Source organism: Alosa sapidissima, chromosome 13, assembly GCF_018492685.1.
Source record: "Alosa sapidissima isolate fAloSap1 chromosome 13, fAloSap1.pri, whole genome shotgun sequence".
Classification (NCBI taxonomy): Eukaryota; Metazoa; Chordata; class Actinopteri; order Clupeiformes; family Clupeidae; genus Alosa; species Alosa sapidissima.
Genome location: NC_055969.1, coordinates 20,483,440 through 20,507,852, shown reverse-complemented (window position 1 = coordinate 20,507,852; position 24,413 = coordinate 20,483,440). Strand labels below are relative to the sequence as shown.

The following is a 24,413-nucleotide window of genomic DNA, read 5'->3' as shown; positions in this document are numbered from 1 at the left end:
GTAAACAGTAAGTTTTAGAACAATTCTCACAATTTTAGGACAGTTTAAAAAAAAAACACATTAGAGTACAGTAAGAATAAGTGCGTCGGTGAGTGCTGTATTTTAACAGTTACTTGTCAGTTTAACGGCTGGTGAGTGCTAGGATCAGTAAGACTTGTTGTAAGTGTTGCTATGAGAGTAGATGTTCTCTAAAGAGCTGGGTCTTCAGGAGTTTTTTGAAAGTGGAAAAGGATGTCCCTGCCCTTGTAGGAACTGGCAGTGTGTTCCACCAACGAGGAACAACAGATGAGAAAAGTTTGGATTGGCTTGAGCGTACCGGTGGTAGAGCTAGACGTCGTTCGTCAGAGGAGCGCAGCGGTCTGGAGGTAGTGTAAGTCTGTATGAGGGCATTCAAGTAGGTGGGAGCAGAACCGGAGACTACTTTGTAGGCAAGCGTTAGAGACTTGAATTTGATACGGGCCGCCATAGGTAGCCAGTGTAGCTGGATGAGCAGCGGGGTAACGTGCCCTTTTGGGTTGGTTGTAGACCAGGCGCGCCGCCGCGTTCTGGATCATCTGAAGTGGTTTCACTGCGCAGGCTGGGAGACCTGTCAGGAGGGCATTGCAGTAGTCGAGTCGTGAGATGACTATTGCCTGAACCAGAAGTTGGGTAGCATCTTGAGTCAAGTAAGTCCTGATTTTCCGTATGTTGTAGAGTGCGAAACGGCATGACCGGGCGACTGAGGCAACATGATCTGAGAAGTTTAGTTGGTTGTCGAGAACAACTCCAAGATTTCTTGCAGTCCTGGTCGGTGAAACAGACAGGGAGTCAAATTTGATGTTGATGTCGTGGTGTATGGTAGGTTTAGCTGGGATGACCAGCAGTTCAGTCTTTGAGAGGTTCAGCTGGAGGTGGTGTGCCTTCATCCATGTAGCTATGTCTGAAAGGCAATCTGAGATCCGTGTTGAAACCAGGGGGTCGTCAGGTGGAAAGGACAGATAGAGCTGTGTGTCGTCTGCATAGCAGTGGTATGAGATCATATGATTGTATACGTTCAGGCATGCATGCAGTGTGTCTGTTTCCATAAACACGTGCATGTTAGTGTGTGTCTGTGTGTGTATGGAGTGTTCATCTATGCACAGTATGTGTGTGTGTGTGTGTGTGTTGGTGTGTAATAACCTTACCCGTCTAACCTGTTCCTTATCTCTGCTCACCTCTAGCCTGGGCGGACGATGCCAGGCTACCCCAGCTCTCCGTTGCCTGGCAACCCCACTCCTCCCATGACGCCGGGCAGCTCGATGCCCCCCTACATGTCGCCGGGGCAGGACGTCAAGTCACCCTTCCTCCCCGATGTCAAGCCCAACATCGCCTCAATGCAGCCCCCTACAGGTAAGCATGGGAACAGCCTCTGCAGGTTCCTCACCTCTGCATTCCTATACTGAACTCGCCACCTCACACTCCACCACAACCTTGTAGTGACCTTGAAGTGGTCCTTTAATGAGCAGCAGCCCTGAGCCACTTCAGATGACTGAACGTTTTGACGCACAACGTCTTCCTCAGAGTCAAACCAAGTCGTTGACGCTGTGTGTCAAAACGTTAGTCGCTTGCACCACAAAGAAAGTCTGAAAGAATGATTTGTGTGCTCTGGCCCTTCCCTGGGTTTAGTCGTCTGAAGTGGCCCAGGGCCCGCTAGTGCTGATTCTGTGGTCCGTGAGCACTGAGATACCAGAGCACAAGTTGCTGGGCAATCGTGGCCTTCTGGTTAGCGCTTCGGACTTGTAACCGGTGGGTTGCCGGTTCGAACCCCGACCAGTAGGAATGGCTGAAGTGCCCTTGAGCAAGGCACCTAACCCCTCACTGCTCCCCGAGCGCCGCTGTTGATGCAGGCAGCTCACTGCGCCGAGATTAGTGTGTGCTTCACCTCACTGTGTGATTACTGTGTGCTGAGTGTGTTTCACTAATTCACGGATTGGGATAAATGCAGAGACCAAATTTCCCTCACGGGATCAAAAGGGTATATATACTTATACTATACAAGTGATACCCATTCCATGGCTTGACCTTGTAGTGACGTTGTGGTGGTCTAGTGGTTGGGGATCTGTGGGGTCCATAAGATAAAGGACAAATAATGTAATGTAATGATGTTTATGAAGGTGAGGGGGGGTGAATTGAGTTTTGTGCTACACACAGCTCTTTTGAGCTTTTCTTGAGCTTCCTTTGAGTAATATGGACATGACGGACTAAAAGTTCAAATACTTCATTTAATATTCCTTAATTTCATTTCCTGTATTTTTCTAGAATGTTATTATTGAAGATTCCATGTTTATGTCTGTTGTATATAGGTAACCCTAGCGATGACCTTCGCCTGACCTTCCCTGTGCGGGACGGTGTGGTGCTAGAGCCCTTCCGCCTGGAGCACAACCTAGCCGTTAGCAACCACGTCTTCCAGCTGCGAGACTCCGTCTACAAGACTCTTATTATGAGGTAACACACACACACACACACTCACTTGTATGTTATCCACACACACAGACACACACACTCACTCAGATAGAGCAGATAACCATGAGGAATCTAGTATTCCCAGCTGGAGTTTGGCGCCCCCTGGCTGTGTGTTTGCGCGTCCTTGAGAAAAGCACTGAGACTGTAGGAGGTGGAGAGGTGAAGCAGCCTGAGCCTCTGCTGTTGGTCAGCATGAGGTGGACAGCATAGTGTCACTCGCTACCCCTGGAGCAGACAATCTGAGCATGTGTCCTAGAGTCAGCGAACACACACACACACACACACACACACACACACACACACACACACACACACACACACACACACACAAGAGAAAGACAGACAGACAGACGAGTGGACTACTCCAGGAGTATTAGATGTGCAGCATCTAGCCGGTGAAGGACCTGACCCTGAGGGCTGTAGACTGTTTGGTGGTGTCTCTGGCCCTGTCTCCTGAAGTCATATGTTCGTGCTCAGTCAGGGATTCTGACGAGCACACTTATTGTAATGCTTTTATTTGGATCTTAACACAGGGGAAGAAATTACAGATCGTAAAACAAGTTTGTGCACATGCCCACGACTCTTAAACACAAGAACGATAACTTTGCATTGAAACCCCAGGTTTGGGATATTTCAACAGCTTAGAGTTAAAACAGGTGTCTATGTACAAGTCGAAAGAACATCCTATACATATCAAAAGAACATCCTATACATATCAAAAGAACATCCCATACATATCAAAAGAACATCCCATATATATTAACAGAACATCCTATACATATCAAAAGAACATCCTATACATATCAAAAGAACATCCTATACATATCAAAAGAACGTCCCATACATATCAAAAGAACATCCCATATATATTAACAGAACATCCTATACATATCAAAAGAACATCCTATACATATCAAAAGAACATCCCATACATATCAAAAGAACATCCTATCGTGATCACTTCCATACTTAAACTGCAACTTTTACTTCTCTGCGTTTTCGCCAGCTGTCATGATGGGTGCGGGTGCATTAGCGGGTGCGTTACACACACACACACACACACACACACACACACACACACACACACACACACCACACACACACATTAAAAAAAGATGTTTTTGCACCCAACCACCACTCATTAAATTTCAAATTGATTTCATATTTGAGTGTTTTAAGTCTGAGTAATCATGTTTGCTCTTGTCTGTATTTCTGTGTGTGTGTGTGTGTGTGTGTGTGTGTGTGTGTGTGTGTGTGTGTGTGTGTGTGTGTGTGTGTGTGTGTGTGTGTGTGTGTGTGCGCACACGTGTTTGCGCAGGCCTGACCTGGAGTTGCAGTTTAAGTGCTACCACCATGAGGACCGGCAGATGAACACCAACTGGCCGGCGTCGGTGCAGGTGAGCGTGAACGCCACGCCTCTGACCATTGAGCGCGGGGACAACAAGACCTCCCATAAGCCCCTTTACCTGAAGCAGGTGTGCCAGCCGGGACGCAACACCATCCAGATCACCGTCACCGCCTGCTGCTGTGTAAGTCACCAGTGTGTGTGTGTGTGTGTGTGTGTGCTACTGTCTGTGTGTGTGTGTTTTTTTTGCAGTCTGTCTTGTGTGTGTGTGTGTATGGGTGTGTGTGTAGTTGAAGGTGTTGCTGTATCTATCGGAACGTGTAACCTTCATAATGGGTGTGTGTACTGTGCAGTGTCAAATTCAATCCAGTTAAAATAAAACTTTCTTCTCTACCCCCTCCACCCCCCCCCCCCTCTCCCTCTCCCACCTGCTCTCTCTCCCTCTCCCACCCCCCCCCCCCCTCCCTCTCCCACCTGCTCTCTCTCCCTCCATCCCTGCCTCCCTCCCTCCCTCGCTCGCTGCGTGTGCGTGTGCAGTCTCATCTGTTTGTGCTGCAGCTGGTCCACAGGCCCTCTGTTCGCTCCGTGCTCCAGGGCCTCATGAAGAAAAGGCTGCTTCCTGCCGAGCACTGCGTCACCAAGAGTGAGTGGACACACACACACACACACACACACACACACACACACACTCTGCCACCTACTGCAGTGTTGTGTTTTAATGCCTTTATTGTATTCATGATCAAATTGAGTTTTCATAGCGTCTTTCATATTCCTCCGCTTATGGTCTATACTCTCTCCCTCCTCCTCCCTCTCTCTCCCCCCTCCGTTCTCTCTCCCTCCCTCTCTCCTCTTTCTCTCTCTCTCTCTCTCCCTCTCTCTCTCTCTCCCGTCCACTTTCTCTCTCTCCTGTGCAGTCAAGCGTAACTTCAGCAGTGGCACCATCCCTGGGACGCCGGGCCTGAACGGGGAGGATGGCGTGGAACAGACGGGCATCAAAGTGTCGCTCAAGTGTCCAATCACCTTCCGCCGAATCCAGCTGCCCGCCCGTGGACACGACTGTAGACACATACAGGTTAGTGTGTGTGTGTGTGTGTGTGTGTGTGTGTGTGTGTGTGTGTGTGTGTGTGTGTGTCAGTCATACAAAACCAGCCTTTTAAAGGTTTAGTAGGAGAGGTTGTGTGAGTAATGGAGAACCAGACTGCAGACACATACAGGTTAGTTTGAATGTGCGTGTCCAACTGAGAGTCAGACTCCAGACAAATATCACTGAGTTAAGCCGCAAGCACAATATTCTCATCAGATCTGTTCAAGGCTGTGATTCTTTGTGTGTATATGAGTGTGTGTGTGTGTGTGAGAGTGAGTCTTTGAGAATTGAGAAAACGACTGAACCGTGTAGGAGTGGGGGCACTGGTTAGATCTAGACGAGAGACATAAAGATGAGACACTGGCACACATTATTACACCAACTGTAAGATTTGGTTTACGTGGTGCTCAAAAGGAGTTCACCAGCTGATGAAACCTTGTGCCTCTCTGTCTGACTATATAGTTCTATAAATGGATTTCTTCAGATGCCATAGTCCAGAACACAGCAGAGTTTTGCAGTAATGCCTGTTTTGATTATTCTTTTTGAAAGATTTGCTGTGAGATTTTTACATCATCTCTCTTTCTCTTCATATTTTTACATATTCTCTCTCTCTAGTGCTTTGACCTGGAGTCTTACCTACAGCTGAACTGTGAGCGAGGCACATGGCGCTGCCCTGTGTGCAAGTAAGATTCAACACACACACACACACACACACACACACACACACACACACACACACAAACAGACACACACCCTTTTAGATATTTTTGTTATGTCATACCGTGTGGTTCGAATGTAAACAGTGTCTGCCAGATCATAAACTCTCCAGTTTTTCAACTTTGGCTGTGTTTAGCGAAAGCTTTGTTGTGTTACACAACCAGCAGTCAGTGGTTGAGGCTATCATTTAGCGGTCCCTCTCTATAACACGATGACTAAACAATACAGTACAAGTCCTTTAAGGAGAGTTGAACCTCTGGTTTGGCCCTGTTATGGCCCTCATATGGCCCTGATCTGGCATACACCACTTATCTGTTGTAACACACAGAATCAGAAAATGCCTCTGGATGGCCTTTCAGAGACAGTCTTGAGTGCTCAGTGCTCAGCCTTCTTTTGCATTGTCAGTGTAAATACAGTTCAATCTTTAAGGAGTGTGTCTTAAAGGAGAGGGGAGAAAGGTGGTCGGAGTGTTTGTTTGTTTGTTTGTTTGTTTGTTTGTTTGTTTGTTTGTTTGTTTTGGTCTGACTTGACGCCTGTGTGTCTCTCTCTTGAAGTAAAACGGCTCTTCTAGAAGGACTGGAGGTTGACCAGTACATGCTGGGTATTCTCATCTACATCCAGAAGTGAGTATTCCAATTTTTCACGAGAATCAAGGGATGCTCGTCCACACCCATTTCACACTGTTAGTCACACTTCCATACAATCCAGCCGTGGGTGGGACCAGTTTCCTACAACACCAGTGAACAAAAATGTGTATGTGTGTTTGTGTCTGTGCGCGTGTGTTTTTATGGTGTGTGTGTGTGTTGGCCATGTCATTGTCTTTGTCTCTCTGTGAGAATCTAAAGTGGTTTCTTCCTCTCTGCTCTGCTAAAGTTCTGACTATGAGGAAATCACCATTGACCCGGTGTGCGGCTGGAAGCCGGTGCCGGTGAAACCGGATCTGCACATTAAAGAGGATCCGGACGGGCCTGCTCTTAAGCGCTGCCGCACCCTTAGCCCCAGTCACATGATCCTGCCCAGCGTCATGGAGATGATCGCAGCGCTGGGCCCAGCCTCCTCGCCATACCAGTCGCTGCCACAGGGGGGCAGCAGCCACACACCAGAGTACCCCAGCCAAGGTTGGTCAGCAGACCCTCTTCAGTAGGGGCAATCAGGATGTGTCCCTAAAATTATTGTGGAATCAGATAAACAGTTTAGACAACTTGTTTGTCTCTAAAGTGGTATCAGTTAACTTAATTCTCAGCAATGTTGACTGTTTTATATACATCATTTTTTATTTCTTTGTTTGTAAAATTAATTTTCGCTCTTTTTTTTTTCTTTAATTTACCCTCGGTCCTCCCTCTGCCTTTCCCATTTTTATTCTCTAATTTCTCCCTTCTTTCTCCCTCTCTCGTTCTCTTTCGCACTTCTACCACTCTCTCTCTCTCTCTCTCCTCTACTTCCTCTCGCGACCCTTCCCTCATAGGCGGGTCAGGCTACTCTAACCAGCAGCCCGGTTTCTCGGACTTTCCTAATGCCCCTGGGACCCCCACCATGGGTGAGTTCGGCTCAGGCCCCCCGTCCATCTCCTATCAGTCGGACCTCCCCAGTGGACTTCTCACGCCGGACAAGCCCGTGGGACACCCCATGTCTGGACAGGTGAGGCCCCACCAGCCCCATCCAGAGACCCACTCCGCACGCTACCCGGAGACCAGACACCAGCCTCTTTCGCACAGAGGGCCCGAGGTTTAGACACACACACACACACACACACACACACACACACACACACACACACACTAACACTCACTCAATCACTCACTCAATCACTCACTCTCTCACTCACTCACTCACTCACTCACTCACTCACACTCTCTCTCTCTCTCTCTCTCACACACACACACACACACACACACACACACACACACACACACAGCACAGCACAGCACAGCATCCTCTCTCCCACAGAGGGCCTGAGGTTTAGGCACGCACACACACACACACACACACACACACAGCACAGCAGCCAGCCAGCCTCTCTTTCACAGAAGGCCAAAGGTTTACCCCATGGAGACATTAGCTGCAAGAGGCATTCATTTTCAATTGACAATTGGTCGTTATGTCACCAGCTAGGCGGGGCCAAAATAGACGAGAAGTGCAAAGTGAAACTGTGACTGCCAAAGTCAAGGCAGCGTTGCTTGAAATTTAACTCGAAAAGATAATTCAAGATGGTGGAGCTCCAGCGAGTGGTTTAGAAATCAATAAAGTATCTATCTATCTATCTATCTATCTATCTATTAGATCTTTCTGTATGCATTTTTCTTCTTCTTTTTTTCTGGATGCATTTTCCGGAAGTTATTAGTAAATGGCTGTAGCTTTGTTTGCTTTAGTTGTATTCAAACCTTTTTACATCGAAAACCAACCAACCCAAAACCTTTATCTGCATTCAGTCTCTTGACCCGGCTGGCATGAATGATTGATGTCAGAAGAGTGTCCTGCTGTGCCTCATACAAAGGCAGATAAGACATTTAATGAGTGTGTTCAATATCCTAGGTGTGTAATGTGTATGTTTTCTGATAAGGGTTAAGAAAATCAGTCATTAATCCAGAGTTTGGTGCAGACATCATCTCTCTCACACACACAGGCACACACACACACACACACACGCACACAGGCACATACACACAGGCACACACACACACATACTGCACAAATTCCTCACTCACTTAACTTTCACTGTAGTTTCCACACATGCTTTACTGAGATCCTTTTTGTCAACTCTCACATGAAGTAGTGGTGCAGTAACAGACATCAACTCTAGCAGCAGTGAGCTGAAGTGTCAGACTGGGTTATTGCACACACAGAGAAAAGAGGGGCATGTGTCCTCTAATCTAACTGTAGGGTAGACGGCAGATTAGCTAATTTCCCAAAAAGTCGCCGTGTTCCTTTAAGATTGGCGCTGACCAATAGGGCTGCTCTGAGAGCAGCTTTGCCACGCTGAGATGCCCGTAGTAGAGTGCACCGAGGCGTGAGGCGCAACCCCAACACGGTTGATCTTGCCACACTATTTGTGTGCCAGCAGAGATTAGGGTTGACCTTTATACCTGACGGCCGTCTCTGAGTGACTCAGCAGTGCCCCTGGTCGCCCTGGTTACGTACAGGTGTCTGGAGGAACAGGTTATGTCAATTAAATTTTCCTTTTTTTTCCTCTTTTTTTCTTCTCTAAACAAGTTAATGGTGTGCTCGCCTGTGTCATGTCAAATTCTTCTGTGCTATCCAACAGCACACACACACACACACACACACACACACACACACACACACACACACACACACTCCTTTTATCTCTCACTTTGAGGAACAAATTGACACAGACACACAACAATTTGCATATTGCCACTATCACATGAACATTGGAGAGTGTAATTTGTCTGTCGTGCCCGCATGGTGTTTGTGTGTGTGTGTGTGTGTGTGTGTGTGAGTGTGAGAATGGGAATGGAGGGCTTTTCAAAGGCTCTGTAGGCGACAGCAGCTTAAGATCCAGGGCCCCGTCACTTGCACCTGTCTCTCACACTCTAGCAGGGTTCAACAGGTTTTATAGATTCCTCTGTCTAAACTCCACACACACACACATACATACTTATTTACATACTTATCAACACATAAGAGGACATTGATAAATGCAGTCAGAAGCGCTTAAACACATTATAAAGGACATATATTCACACACACACACACACACACACACACACACACACACACGCACACACACACAGAGAAAGATAGAGAAAGGGAGAGAGAGAGAAAAGCGCATTTGGACACACATACAGTAACCTACTACAGTAACCTATGTCTACTCTGCATACAATATCTCATACACATACATACTCTGTAAAAAGACTATGTTAAGGGATGTTGGGCTAAAATGACTGATAGTGAGTGTTCCCCTTTTGCCCTTTTTGTTATTGTAGATGGCCCATGGAGGCCGCATGGACTCTGGCCACGGTAACCTGCAGCAGCAGCAGCAGCAACAACAGCAACAGCAGGCCATGCACGGCAACGGCAATCTCAGCGGCCCCGGAGGACAGATGCACTCACGCGGCCCTTCCCAGAATTCCCGGATGCACCCGGACAACGCGTTTGGACTGGGCGGCCCAGGCGATGTTCCAGAGCCAGCGCTTGATGTAAGTCCTGTGTAACTCTGCCAGTGTCTGGGCTGTGTTGGGTGAGGGATGGCACAACAACCTGACAGCCCATATGCTAACTTGTACTGGCTTGTATCTACTAGCATAGCATTTCAGACATGTGCAGCATTTCAAGTTTTGTGGAAAAGAACTCTCGATCCAGGCTTACTTGCCGACTTCTCAAGAAAAAGAGCCTTATGAGGAATTTTTTTTTTTCCAGCACAAACTGTGCTGCAACAATTTGTCTCAGGCTGAAGAGGAGAGAAAGAGTCTACTGTAGTAACAGTAACAAGTTAGATACACTGTCCTTCTTTGGCAACAGTAACACACATGGTCAACATTCATGGTGTGAAATGAATTCCTGGTTTAAATACTAAAACCGGTGGTTAACTCCTATGGAAAGCTCTGCATAGCCCTGAGATGTCTGAGAAAATGTCAGCCATTTCTCCAGCTTTGATTCTTATACATATATATATATTTTATTCTTATACATGTATGCACACACACACACACACACACACACCATGTCTGTTCATGTTGACTCCTGTGTATGCATACTCTAGCACATTCATAAATATAATAGTCTGTAAAGATATAGGTTGAAGTTATAATTCATAATGTCTACCCACGTTGATCAAGTTGATTTCACTATGTAAGACATAGCGTTGTCAAGGTAGCAATTTCACTGGATCTAAACAAATCAATTTAACCATAGTAGTGACCGTAGCGGTGGCTTTATTAATCTATTGAAATAATTTTACGTTTGCAAGATGTTAGTATATTTTTTTTACACTGTAGGAATCATATACTACAACATATATCGAAACCAACACTATAAACTCTGTGACTATCAAGTTTATTTTAGCATGGGTTTCCTCTGTAAAACAGACCTGCAACTTACGGTAACAGCATGCGTTTAAAATCCTTAAATTCACAGACGTGTCTTGGCTTTATGTTTGAGGCAAAAACGTCACTCTTAACAGCCATCAGCATTTGATAAGATGTGAAATATCCACTGGGATTTTGTTTCTTACTATTACACCTGACTGGGAATCCGTGTTATGTGGCTAAGCGGCTGCCTAGCAGGTAAAACACGTTTAAACGGCTATAGCCTACATTTAAAAACAATTTATGAGGTAGAAACGATCCCACATGTCTAAATGCAATGCTGTCGATGCCACTTCGAAAGTTTGTTTAGATCCAGTGACACTGCAGTCATGGAAACGGAACGTCACACTTCGGTACTCTATTACAATCAGGTTTAGTGAATGGTCAGAACAAACGTGGTCTGATTTTTACTTTCTGAAGCCTGAATTGTTCCACCTCATGTTGACCCCTGTACCCCACCTCTCCTGACCCCTGCAGTTGCTGCCAGAGCTGACCAACCCAGATGAACTGCTGTCCTATCTGGGCCCGCCCGACCTCCCCAACAACAGCAACGACGACCTGCTCTCCCTCTTTGAGAGCAACTGATGATGTGCCCAGTTCTCCAGGCCTCCACCTCCACTGTCTTCTGCTCCTGCAGCAAGGCCAACCACATCCAGTCAAGACCTCCTCAGCTATGGCACGGTTTCGTGCAGCACAGCAACACCTTCCTCAAACTTACTCCGTACTCCGCGTCCTGTGCCACCCAACCCCAGATGGAATATGACATACAAATAAGTGAAAATATATATATATATATATATTTCTGCAACATTGTATAGAAAGATGGGCGTCTCCACTCATTGCCTCAAAGGGACCTGCCGGCTCTGAAACAGACCCGAGCCAGGACTGGACCAGAGGCTCTCTAGCGCCCTCTACTGTCCAGGGCAGGATGAGGGACCCTGCCTGGTACCGGGACATGCTGACCTGAAGGACTGCAGCAGTCGTCTCAGCCTGTGACACGTCTCAGCCTGTGGCACGCATCTAAAACTTTTGTGGGCCCCCCCCCCCCTTTTTTTTTTTCTTCTTTTCTTTTCTTTTGAACGCCCTAACACAGAAGTCTCACCCTCCACCCGAATCCCTTTTGTTGGAATCCAGCTGATCTGAATACAGACTCATGTTTAGTGTTTAATATGTAATGCCGGGGACACCTGTACCAAGGCAAGAACAGGACACCACCTTTCTTAAATTACACGACGGAGTGTTGCATTTTTAATAAGGCTATTTTGGAAAATGTATCCATGAGTACTTATTCGGCAAGTTTTAAATACTGAGTCCCTCGTTGAAGCCCGGGGGAGCCAGGACTGGTCAGTGTTTGTACTCATTGTCTTTGTGGACTTAGGAAAGCCTGCAGATCTCTCCCTCCATCAATAATTTATGAATGAAGAGCTAATGGTTTTAAATGTTGACTGAATGTGCACAGTTTTGCTGTGGAAGGAACGCCCCTTGGTCCATGGAGTCGACTGTCTCCTCCTCCACCATGAATAAGCAGTTGGATATTTTTGTTCTTTTTTTTATTTTTTTATTTTACATTGTACTCTCTAAATCCCTGAAGTACCCCTCTCTGATCACAAAGCCATAATTATGTGTTTTGCTACAAATGTGGATTTGGGTTCCTCATACAACCTTAAAATAGTTTCATGTTTTTTGTTATTGTTGTTCTGGGTTATCAGAGGAGTATGTGTCAAAATTCCCATGTGAGAAGTCCAGGACAAGGGCCTGCCCTAAGTGCAGAATGATTACTGATGGGAACGTTCTGATATGATTAGAATGATGGGAAGGTTCTGAGATTATTAGAATGATGAAAAGGTTCTGAGATGATTAGAATGATGGGAAGGTTTTGAAGGAGTAGCTGGGCTTGGCGCTGGTCCAGCCGAAACTGGACCGGGTGCAGATCTGGGCACCGTCTGGTCTGGAGTGAGCTGTGATCGTGTTCAGCCTCTAAGACCCTTAAAGTCTAAAGAGCTGGACTGGTCAGATGTCTGGGGGAGACAGTTGTTATGACATCTGTCACACGTGCACAGCACCATCTTTTCATAGCCTGGGGAACAGAAGCAGAGTGTTGCTCAAATGGTAGCTGGGGGGAAGGGGCAAGAATGCCAAAATCTCTCAGTGGTCTCTGAGTACTGTAAGATGGTGGGCAGAGGGAAGAGGTTGTGATTCTGTTATGAGAAGTGTGCGTACACACACACACACACGCGCACACACGCACGTGCACACTCACTCTCGTTTGACCATCTCCACTCCCTGCTAAGGCTTGTCTGTCTCTTTTTTCTTCTTATTTTTTTCCTTTTTCCACCAGTCTTTGTATTCCTGTTCTCTGTTGTGTTAGCTCCTCTGCTTTTCTATATTAATTGAATCAAGCTGAACCTAGACACAATTTATATACAGTGAAATTGAAATGATTTCCATGAGACCAAGTGACCTCCGACTTTTAAAGATGTACAAGTGCAAGAATGAAGCCTGAGTTATTCTTAGACCAAGAGCATCTGACTGAGGAAAGGAAATTATTGTCTCTTGCGAGTGTACAAGGTTGCAGTATAAGTCACTACAATCTGAATGGGAACGACCCCATAAACAGCAATGATCCAAATTTTGTACTCCATCATACCACATAAAGAATAGAAAGCAAACACCCACACCCACACCCACACACAAACAAATCAGGATGTGTTAGCTTGTAAGAATGGGTAGGCTATATCCTGGAGTTAAGTCCAGATTGTTTTTTATTATTCACCTACACTGAAAACGAATGGAAAGAAGGACGTTTTTGAACAACATGTACAGATATAAAATTAGGCGATTGTTACAGCTGTGAACTTTTTTGAAGTATGTACCCTCCATCCCATTTCCATGTGGACAGCTTAGTGACAATAAAACTCTCCGACACTCTCCTATGTTTCCCTGCTTTCTGCTTGTGCTCTGGAGTCCAAAAGAGAACCAGCAAACTGGAGAAGGGGAGTGATGTCTACAATTATTTCCTATCTTGTCTGAGTTTATTATTTAAAAAATGTCTTCTGGGCACTGTCAGCTGTGTGCAGTTTGTATTATAAACTGTCTAGGACATCAAAAGTTTTTTTTTTTTTTTCTTTGGATGTGCAATGTTTTTTGTGTTGGTTTTTAAGACATTGTGTATCATACAGTTTGAACATTAAGTATGTAATTAATCGTTATTATTATTATAATTCTAAAGATATTTGGTGGAACTGTATGCCTCTCTCTTGTGTGAGTACTAGCAATGTTTATGAATTTGTCATGGAAAAAATCTTCACCGAAGTCTGTGACTATGACGCCTCTCCTCTGCTCTGAGGTCAGGGCGCTGAATTTAACTTGAGACCAGCAGCAAGTCACACACTGTTAATTAATCACAATGTTTGAAGAAATGTTTGTTATGTGTTGGTGAAATCTATACGTTCTGACAATTGAATTAAACCTGTAAAGTTGAACTCGATTTGTTTTTCTAAAGATGTGAAATATTTCCATTATGTTTTATAAGTAAAGACTTAAGCCCCAAAGTGTTGCATTCAAGTTATTTTGCCGCCTAGGAAGTAGTAATGCAAGAATTTCTTTGTTCCAGGTAGAGGTCTTTTTCAAAGATCCACGTCATTTTCATATGAACCTCCCGCATCCCTCTTTCATAAGTATCAGAAAGGAGTGGCTATATGTACAAGTGTACACTTTGAGGATCGGGTCTCACTCGAAAGTACTTCATTACTTCACAAGCCTTACTAATTAGCTGCCTTGGCACATGGTCGTCTCATGCTAACTTCAGCTAGCCACAGCAGCTCATTGCAGATACGCCTGGAGGACTTAGGAAAAACGAGAGAAACGGAAAACTACGTATAGGGTATGATTGTCGTCACTGTAGTTTTATGAATAGAGGAACACGTATGAATATTACAGACGTGGTGGATGTTATAATGTCCAGTTTGTATATTTCACCATATCTTCAGTAATGGCGACTTTGTTTCAGAGGAGACGCCCTCATAGTGTGAAAAGCGCTATCGACCGACGACTGGCGCGAATGTCGGTACACACCCACAGCGGTTTCTCCCAGATCATTGGCTACAATTTTGTGTGGTCATTTTTGTCCAGTACAATGGGTGAATCCTAACGTCAATCATATGCTCTACGGCTGAACTTTGCTGATCTAAAGGGTTTGCTTGAAATTGGAAACATGCTGTAATGTATGCAACAATACGATATCCAATTGGTCGACGTGCAGGTCATTCAGCTCTGTCGGTGTTTTCATTGGTTCCTCGCCGCTTACTGACGCCCTGGCCGCTTCTATATATTTAGTTTTCACACAGCGTTGTAGTCTCGAGCGGCTGCGGCACATTTTGGAGTCGACTTCGGCAAGTAATATAAAATTAGTAACCAGCAACCATGTCGAACCCCAGAGTTTTTTTTGACATCACTGAGAATGGCGCACCCTTGGGCAGGATTGTTATGGAGGTAAGTTGAACTAAAGGTAAACGTGCATGTGAAGGTTTGACAGCAGAGTCTGCCATTGTCGTTTGTTTCCTTAAGGAAATGCCGGCGGCTCAACGTTCGTTTAAACCTTTTCACGTATTGATTGGTGTGCTTCACAATTAAACCGGTAGTGAAATTGCACGGTAAATTCATATGAAGGCGATTAGAAAAGTCTCAAGCCCAAACGTGTGCCTCAACGTGGAAGTTATCAATAAAGATTGATAACGTTAACGTTATCTCGCTATAGAAGCCTGTTTATCAGTAAAAATGTTTGATTTGTTTAATTAGTTTGATCGGGTTCTGTCGTTTGTTAACGGAAACTGCTGATATTCATTCTTGTTCCGTAATGATGGGCCGGCTACCAATGGAGCTGGAGTTCAATGAACAGCGATCTCGTGCGTGTGTGTCTGTAGCTGCTATGTATGCGGGCGCTTGCTTCGATCAGTAGCAGCTAACGTTAGCAAGCCATCCCACGATTTCGTCGCAGATGGGAAGATATTAATTTTATGCCGACTAAGCTTAGGTGGTGATGGTCATGGATAAGATTCCATATGTTTTAATAAATGTATTTAATACATGTATTTTATAAATGTAGAAACATTAGTTTAATTATGCCATTGCGAAAGAATTGTTTTCAGGGAGCAAGGTACTCGAGCACACATTTTTAATGCCGTCGCCATTTTCACCCGAGATTTTTTTTTTTTTTTTTTTTTCCTCATAGCGCAAGATGCCATTTTGGAAAGGAAGGGAGGGGTATGAAGTTAAGCTGTTCAACAAACTCGAGTGAATCTTTAATAGTTGCTTGGTGAACATATTAATTAAAACTGCGTTTCGAGCTTTACTGCCCATTTGTTGTAGAAATGACCATGGATTGTTGGCACAAAGCCAGCATCTTGGTTCGGTTCCACACACAGGGTGGGTCTGAACTCTGCAACGCAACGCACCGGTATGCAGTGGATACAGGTGAACTAGCTTTATCTGGGTGTTTTAATTGGTCAAGTGAAATGATGGACAGTCATCTCCATCAATAGCCGACCACGAGGGAAGCACGCGAGGAAGACCCTGCATGTGCTCCACCCTACTGTACAAAATGTGCAGACATGTTGATCTTTAATTGTGTTGCTTGTGCCGGTAAAAGCGATTATGTGTCCATATTTCAGGTCACAACTAGATTGTACTCAAACCAGTTGGTAGCAGTAATCATCTTAACTACCGGCCCTTTTGTATTACTCGCACTGTGTGCGCATAGCGCCTTTTGTCGTCTCCTTTCCATGGTCGGTTCGCAGTAGCAGATCAAAGTGGCGGGGAGATCACCATGAAAGTTCTAGAAGCCCGATTTATGCAAGACTCGACTATTTTGCTTAACACGTTTGATGTTCAAACCGATCTGGATCAGTACTATTAACCAGGAATTGGCACAAAAATACGTTCAGATTCGACCAGTATCTTTCATTTTTGACTGCGTATGTGATGTGCAGGAGGAGCGAACGCTGGTTTCCTGATGGGGAAGCCTGTTAACAGGAAATGTGTAAAAATAAAAGCGAGGGAGTGGCGTTAGAAGGGCGTGGATGACCTTAAAAGGAGAGGGAGTTAAGTCATTTAGAGACAAATGACCGCGTCGCAGGAAGTGCATCATAACAAAGGGACGCTAGACCCTACAGCTGTACTTAGTGATACTGCAGACTCGTAAAAGTAGTTAGAAAATAAGGCAGAAAAACGACAAGTTTCTTCATGCTGCTTCCTTATGTTGGAATGTGCAAAAATGTACAAACAATCAAGAGGATGCCTTCTTGTATGTGATTTCTGCAACAGTGATACTGCAAACGTGTTGATGGCCTATTGTTGATTTATATGCTGTAGCCTAGTGTAAAGCATGTCACACAGTAGCCTAGCCTACAGAAAACACTTAATTGTTGATGATTAAATGATAACTTCTATGCCTACAGTGGTTTATTAAACATCATCGTAATTTATTTAGTCAGTCATCATGTTCATGTTAATGAATAGGAAGGACACAAAAACGATAGCCATAAACCAAAATCTCGCGCAGTATCTGCCGTGAGTCCCTATGCGTGAATCACGAGCTCCTTCCAGCTGACTGGCAGATCTCTTGGACAGTCAGTCGCGATCGATTATTTAATAAATAAATGTGAATTATGAATAATAATAAATTTCCAGCTGTATTCTCCATAAAGAGTAAAGTAAATTATGTACTTATTTCCGGAATTGACGTCACTTCCTGGACTCGTCTGAGGCTGGTCTAATGGGTCTGAGGTCTCTCAATGACTTAACCCCTACTGCTTAAAAGACTGGGAACCCGTGTTTCCGCTAAGCATGTAAATATTTCTTTACATCAGCGGTCCTCAATATGAAAAACCTATTTATGTGCGAGTTCTTACACTTTTTGACGTGTGTGACCTACACACCTAGAAGAGTTTGGATAAAATTTGAACACTGCAATTTAATATTCCTCCTTTCTCTTTCCTTCCATCTAAAAAGCTGAGGGCTGATGTTGTCCCCAAGACTGCCGGTAAGATGCTCATTTTAATATTGGGTTTGTGCACTGTTGTGTAATGTATCCTTGTTGCCCCAGTGACATCATGTGTCCTTTTGGTGCTGCTGCTGAGTTTAAAGTTGGAGCTTTCTCTAATGACTTTGTTTTGTATTGGCTTAAATGTATCCCAAACACAGAAAACCATGCCCCCACCTAAAGAAATGACAGTGTGGGGGTGCCGTCAGTACCGCTTTGCAGTACTGAGTTCCATTTTGTTGACTTCCGACAGAGAATTTCAGAGCCCTCTGTACTGGTGAGAAGGGCTTCGGCTACAAGGGTTCCGGCTTCCACCGCATCATCCCCGGATTCATGTGCCAGGTATGTGGAACGAGTAGGTTTTCAGGCATGCGTGTTGCGAAAGCTGGAAAATTCATGTTTTGCCTCCTGACGCTTTTAAGCTATGCCCAGCTGCAGGTAATTTGTCCCCTGATTGTTACTTAATATGAAAAAGATTGTTTTAGTTCTTATTACTGTTGTAATTTGTGTTTTCAGGGTGGTGACTTCACTAACCACAACGGAACTGGTGGCAAGTCCATCTATGGCAACAAGTTCGCCGATGAGAACTTCACCCTGAAGCACGAAGGCTTTGGCACTCTGTCCATGGCCAACGCCGGCCCCAACACCAACGGTTCCCAGTTCTTCATCTGCACCGCCAACACCACATGGTAAATGCTTAATACCACTGCTTGGGACCTCTCCACCCTGGTCTGCTGGCACTACATTCTACACGGGGCAGTTAGGTGTGAATACTGCCCCCTATAGGGCAACTGGTTGAATAATGTGCCAGCGGAGAGCACGTACTGTAGAGTTGTATGCTGAAACTGGCAGTGTGTGGTGAATGAATGTAAATGGCCATGCACCCTGAGATCCAGAAGCAGTTCTAAAAATGTCCTCTAGAGGGCAGTGAGAACACCCCTACCCACCCACATTGGCTCTGCAGTCTTGCCACAGAGCCATCCAAACAGGCTTGTGCAAAATTCCAGAATTGAATTGAAACTGGCTCTTAAATTCCTATTCAATTCTTGAATTTCACTTGCATTTCAATTGAGGTAGGAAGCAGAATTCCAATTCACATTGTGCACAACCCTGCATCCAAAGAGCAGTCACATTTGTGCTGTAATCATAATCCCATGCAAGTCATTATGGCTGCCCTCTGACTCAGCCTTATTCACTGCTAATGTGGTTACCGGTACCCATCGCCAGTGAGATTGCGTGTGTGTGTTAAGACTGGAAATTGAGTGGCTTCCCTCAAAACAATGGGGGAGGAAAGTTGGTGGCCGTTTCCAAAATGGATGGCGACTTGGTGTTTAAGGGCCTTCAATGTGCATCTCTCGCTACAGGTCTTGTGGCCATTGTGCCGCCCTGTGCCTGTGTTCCCATCCAGACTTCCCATTCCAGACTGGTTTAAATGTGGAATTGTGTTGTGTCTAGCCTGGTCTCGGTGTGTAAATATTTTCTCTGTTTTTCTGCCATAGGCTCGATGGCAAGCATGTCGTGTTTGGCAAGGTTGTCGAGGGCGACACCGTTGTGAGGAAGATGGAGACCAGGGGATCCAGCAGTGGCAAGACCTCCGCCAAGATCGCCATCGCTGACTGCGGCCAGCTTTGAGTGGCGTCCATCTTCGCTTCCATCCTTCACCCCTCTGACTGCCCCAGCCTCTTCCCTCACCCAAACCTCCGGTTTATCGGCATTCCTGTTCATGTACATTTTGTTTTCTTTTTTTTTTTTTTTGTTTTTAAAGAGTTTACCACCCTTCTCCTTAAATTGAAAATACTCGTTCCATGTTTGGTTTGTGCCTGACCTTGTGTTGTGCATTAGCAATGTCTTTTCAGGACCACAAAAAAAAAAATCAGGATTAAAGTAGGAACAAGCTTCCTTGAAAGTCAAATGTTTTCTTGTTTGTTTTTTGTTTTGCAAAAAAAAAGCATTTAGATGTCAGTAGAGAGAACTTTGTTTCTTTGTAAACGGTTAGAAAAATTGGAATGCGATCGTGTCTTAAGCTCATGATTGGAACCTTAGATGTTCAAGGTAACATTTATTCCAATTCTGTTTCTGTCATAGATGACCTCGATGTCTGCCTTGTCATATCAGGGGGTCTGCAGTAGTACACTATTTGCAATTATCTAAACATCATTAAAAGACCTTGACTTAATTTCCCCATGTTTATGTTTTTATCACTTAGGCAACAGGTTAGTCTCTTTCCACTGCATGTTTGTAGCTTTCCCAGCTAGCGCCTGACTTTGGGAAAGGATCTGGTCAGGATCAGGAGCCACTCTGGGTGAAGCCTCAAGACCGCCACACAGAATGTTCATAAATGGCACTGGAGTGCAGCTTTGGCTCTTTGTCTAGTTTAGCAATCCTGGTGTGACGTCAGTGGCCGAAAATGAACTCCCTGAAGAATGAGGAGAAAAGGAGGGGCTCTGCTAGTAGCCAGAGGGCTTCATGGGGTTAAAGGTTTTATTGACATTGATTGTTTCATGCTTATGAACACAATCAATACTGGCATGGTAATATTAACCATTTCTGAGTTGCACATCACAGTGATGGCTGAAAGGAAGCATGAATCCCCCCCGGATAATTACTTTTATTCGTTAATGTAAGAGACATCTTTTGTTATATGATTTCACTGAAGATTTGTTAATGGGAAGAGAAATATGACCATTGTGTATGAGGAAATTGTCCTCTAACAAGATGGCACTGTTAACGTTCCGCAAGGCCGCTGCTGGGGCCTATTTCTCACACAATGGCGTTTCTTTTTTAGGGAGGTCCGATTGATATAGAAGCACAAATCCTCCGTGCTATTCACCGTGTGAGAGGGTGATAAGACCACAACATATCCTGTCTTATTCAAGCGAGTTGTTTGCGAGAACGCTATAGTTTTTCAGCGGAATCCTTAATATCCAATACCCTCAATTAGAATAGAATCATTTTTATTTCGAAAGTGGTGGAAAGTTTTCTTTGCTCACCAGACATACAAGACAGATGGACCTACAGACATCTCAGACACATTGAATATGTTATTAAAACAAGTTTAAAGTTTAAAAATGATAGAAAAGTAATAAATACGTTTAAATACACAACATAGCTGCTCAGTCAGGTGTGTGTGTTGTCACTTAGGCTAGTTTGTTTAGGAATGCTCATGGTATTGGGAGGGATAAGATTTTTTTTTAGTAGGCCTACACTTTTTGCCTCTCTCCAAATGATGTGCATGTGCATCGTTTTTTGTGACTGGGAGGTTTTTTTTTTGTACAGTGTTGGAGACGCTGATATCAGCAAAGCAGCAGTGTGTTGATCGGTGCGTAAAGTTCGACTTGCGCTAAAGCGGTTCCGCAACTTCATTCGTTTTCCTGGCCACAAACGCACTATAAAGTGGAGTTCACCAACTGGCAGGTCAACATCACTTGTTTTTAAGTTTTCCCAAATTTGCACCGAAATGATCTTTGCTGGTGAGCTTTCAATTAATGGGCTTTAATGGGCTATTTCAGGCTTTCCAAACTGCATTGATAATTGCCCTTTAAAGTGCCATTCATAACAAAGCAGATCATGCCAATAAAGGTTCCCATGGCAAACATTTCGAAGTAGATCTAATGTATAGGCTATAGGCCCCTTTTTTGGAAGCTCTCTTAATGGTGTTGATGTTTAAAACACATTTTTATTTGAATAATTGCCAGATGTAGCCTATGTGAGGCTTCACATAAACACGGAGGAATGCAGGGTCATACACGATGCCAGGATGTAGGCCCTAGGCTACTGGGAATCTAATTTGAGTAACACATTTCAACAAGGTGCATTATGCCTAGGAATATTATCAGATCCACTACATGCTAATTAATGTGTAGGTTCCAACTTTCTCCAATGTTATGTGCAATTACAGGAGAATTTGATGGGTATCTTCTGTGGGATAGAGGACATGCCTTCCGACACACATCACACCCCGTAGCCCTCATCCGGATGCTGGAGCGCAAAGAAGGCACAGCAGAACCCGCGTTAAAATAGAAATGACATTTAGGATTATCAAGGAGAGATTTCAGTGCCTGTGTGTGACTCACTCAATCTGTGACAAGGCAGTCCTGTCTAAGAAAGCATCATACAAAGCAGTCAATGGGCTTATGTAATGTCCACTGAATTATTTAATATATTGTGCTTTTGACATTAATAGGCTATCCTAAACTTCCTTGGCAGAATCGTAAGTATTGCTCTTTTTTGTTATTACAGCTCTGTCCTCCTCAAAGCCTCGAAGAGAAGTTGCTGCACATTTCTGAAAAACACTCTAGGTTAACCAACACAGGCTTGATTGAACTAATTCGTAACCGGTGTTTTGGAACCAACAACTCAGGTTTAGTCGTTGCAGTTTCAGACAATCTAGAGTTGAGAGTTTATCTCAGTGTTTGTTAAACCTCCTTTCTGGAATACTGTTCATGTTCTTTGCTTTCTTTTTTTTTGCTTTCTTTTTAAGAGCTACCACCCTTCTCCTTAAATTGAAAATACTCGTTCCATGTTTGGTTTGTGCCTGGCCTTTTGTTGTGCATTGGGTATAACAATAAATACAACCACTACATGCAATACAACACCTCTCCTCTGCCACTGAGTTCAATCAGACAGACCTCTGGCTGTACTCTGGTCCCAGCCGGGCTGGCGCTCCTCTCATTTCTGCCACTTCAGCATGTTGTCAGTGAATACTAACACTAAATCAGAGTGAATACTAACACTAAATCAGAGTGAGTACTAACACTAACACTAAATCAGAGTGAGTACTAACACTAAATCAGAGTGAATACAAACATCCATCGGAGTGTTCTGGGTTTGAATACTAATACTCGATTGGAGTATCCTCAGAGTGAATACTAACACTAGATCAGAGTGAATACTAACACTAAGTCAGAGTGAATACAAACACCCGATCGGAGTGTTCTGGGGTTTGAATACTAATACTCGATTGGAGTATCCTCAGAGTGAGTACTAATACTAGATCAGAGTGAATACAAACATCCATCGGAGTGTTCTGGGTTTGAATACTAATACTCGATTGGAGTATCCTCAGAGTGAATACTAACACTAGATCAGAGTGAATACTAACACTAAATCAGAGTGAATACAAACACCCGATCGGAGTGTTCTGGGTTTGAATACTAATACTCGACTGGAGTATCCTCAGAGTAAGTAGATCAGAGTGAATACAAACATCCATCGGAGTGTTCTAGGTTTGAATTCTAATACTCGACCGGAGTATCCTCAGAGTCAATACTAACACTCAATCAGAGTGTAGCGTGAGCCCACAGTGGTGGCCCTCCCCTATTCTCAGGCCAGGCTGGGCGCCTGCTCTGCTGCCCGGGAGAGAACCACACAGTGAACTGCATAGCAATTAGGGAGGAGAAATCACAAAAAGTCCTCTTCACATGACAAAACAATCAATCTGGCCTGTGGGTTTCTTTGAGTCATGTGTTGTGGGCACTTGACAACAACACTGCCAAGTACACAACATATCTGCCACTCTTGTGTGAGAGAAGCAGCCAAGGCTAAATATATTCCCAGAGCTGCTGCCTGTCTACCTGAATACTTTGTTTCTCTTTGGTAAACATTTTATATGTGAGTTTATATGCGAGTTTCGCATACACAAAAGCACCAGGCAGACAGAACATTCTACTGAAACCACAAGAGAGTACATCCTCAGCACAAAAAAGGGAAGAATGAAAAATGAAAAGCATTATTACATAATTTATTTACTGATCTGTTCTGTTTTCCAGTGAATTATGCTAAGCTAGGCTAACAGTATCAGACTGGGTTATTGCACACAGAGAAGGGTATGTATCTCCTTATTTAACTCTGGGATAGACAGAAAATAAGCTAATTTCCCAAAAAGTTGGCGTGTTCCTTTAAAGGAGTATTTGAAGAGCAAGCCTTATCGGTGAGTATCACACAGAGGTGTAAAAGTCCAGCTTCAGAAAGTAAAAGTCCTGCCACATTTTTGTTCCAGCCACACTTAATCAGCCGATTTTACTCTTAAGCCAGGTAGATCAGCTAATTAGTGAAATCATGTGTTAAGCGCACAGGTGGAACCAATACATGGCAGGACTGTTACTTACTGAAGCCGGACTTTTACATCTCTGGTATAACACTTACACCTGCTGCACATCTGTTTTGGCTGGGGTGTCCAGTGCGACTCATCGGGACAGATGCCCAAGTGCAGTGTGGCTGACCGGGACGTGTGCCCGAGTGCTGGGCGGTCCAGGACAGGCGTACACTCTTAAAACGAATGTGTGGAAAATAATGCAAATACAGTTGTTTTTAACACATTTTAATTCAGTAACACTTTACTTGACAGTATCGACATAAGAGTGACATGACACTGTTGTGAACACATGGCACTGTCATGACACATGAAACCTAACCCTAATCCTATCCTTAACTTGTTATGACAAAAACTTAATAATGTAATAATGTCACTTAATAACAGAAGCATTATGTCATAAATGTGTCATGTCACTCTTATGTTGACACTGTCAAGTAAAGTGTAACCGTGTTGTCTCTAACACTTTGCTTTTGTTATACTGTGTACACTTTTACAACAAATATGTTGAAAATAACACAACTTGTGTTGTTGTTTGTTTTTAACATATCTCTTTGTCCAGATAGGGACAACACAGTTTGTGTTGTTTCTAACACATTTGTTGT

The 24,413-nt window shown here is 44.3% G+C and overlaps 2 protein-coding genes across 8 annotated transcripts in view; both read left to right on the top strand.

Moving 5' to 3' along the window:
* Positions 1–14,229, top strand: part of zmiz2 (zinc finger, MIZ-type containing 2) — a 43,022-nt gene extending 28,793 nt beyond the window's left edge. For 2 of the 7 annotated variants that reach the window (XM_042058734.1, XM_042058733.1), the window contains exons 9-20: positions 1,200–1,368; positions 2,322–2,463; positions 3,488–3,517; positions 3,800–4,010; positions 4,364–4,469; positions 4,741–4,898; positions 5,526–5,593; positions 6,182–6,250; positions 6,501–6,745; positions 7,093–7,352; positions 9,578–9,790; positions 11,156–14,229. In XM_042058734.1, coding sequence (XP_041914668.1) covers positions 1,200–1,368; positions 2,322–2,463; positions 3,488–3,517; positions 3,800–4,010; positions 4,364–4,469; positions 4,741–4,898; positions 5,526–5,593; positions 6,182–6,250; positions 6,501–6,745; positions 7,093–7,352; positions 9,578–9,790; positions 11,156–11,263 — 1,779 coding nt within the window. In that variant the 3' untranslated portion in view covers positions 11,264–14,229. The remainder of the gene's footprint in view (positions 1–1,199; positions 1,369–2,321; positions 2,464–3,487; positions 3,518–3,799; positions 4,011–4,363; positions 4,470–4,740; positions 4,899–5,525; positions 5,594–6,181; positions 6,251–6,500; positions 6,746–7,092; positions 7,353–9,577; positions 9,791–11,155) is intronic. The other 5 variants (XM_042058739.1, XM_042058738.1, XM_042058736.1 and 2 more) reach the window with 3 other exon arrangements.
* A 781-nt stretch (positions 14,230–15,010) lies between these two features.
* On the top strand, positions 15,011–19,893 carry ppiab (peptidylprolyl isomerase Ab (cyclophilin A)). Its single transcript, XM_042058813.1, has 5 exons — positions 15,011–15,169; positions 17,687–17,717; positions 17,971–18,059; positions 18,234–18,406; positions 19,217–19,893. The coding sequence occupies exons 1-5, from the start codon at positions 15,101–15,103 to the stop codon at positions 19,347–19,349; spliced, it is 495 nt and encodes a 164-aa protein (XP_041914747.1). The 5' UTR covers positions 15,011–15,100; the 3' UTR covers positions 19,350–19,893.
* Positions 19,894–24,413: the final 4,520 nt, after the last annotated feature.

Bases quoted from the DNA above. Each gene is read 5' to 3' on its own strand.
- ppiab (XM_042058813.1), top strand. From the start codon at position 15,101: ATGTCGAACCCCAGAGTTTTTTTTGACATCACTGAGAATGGCGCACCC. The intron at 18,060-18,233 runs GTATGTGGAACG...TTGTGTTTTCAG, and splicing joins TCCCCGGATTCATGTGCCAG to GGTGGTGACTTCACTAACCA. The intron at 18,407-19,216 runs GTAAATGCTTAA...TTTCTGCCATAG, and splicing joins TGCACCGCCAACACCACATG to GCTCGATGGCAAGCATGTCG.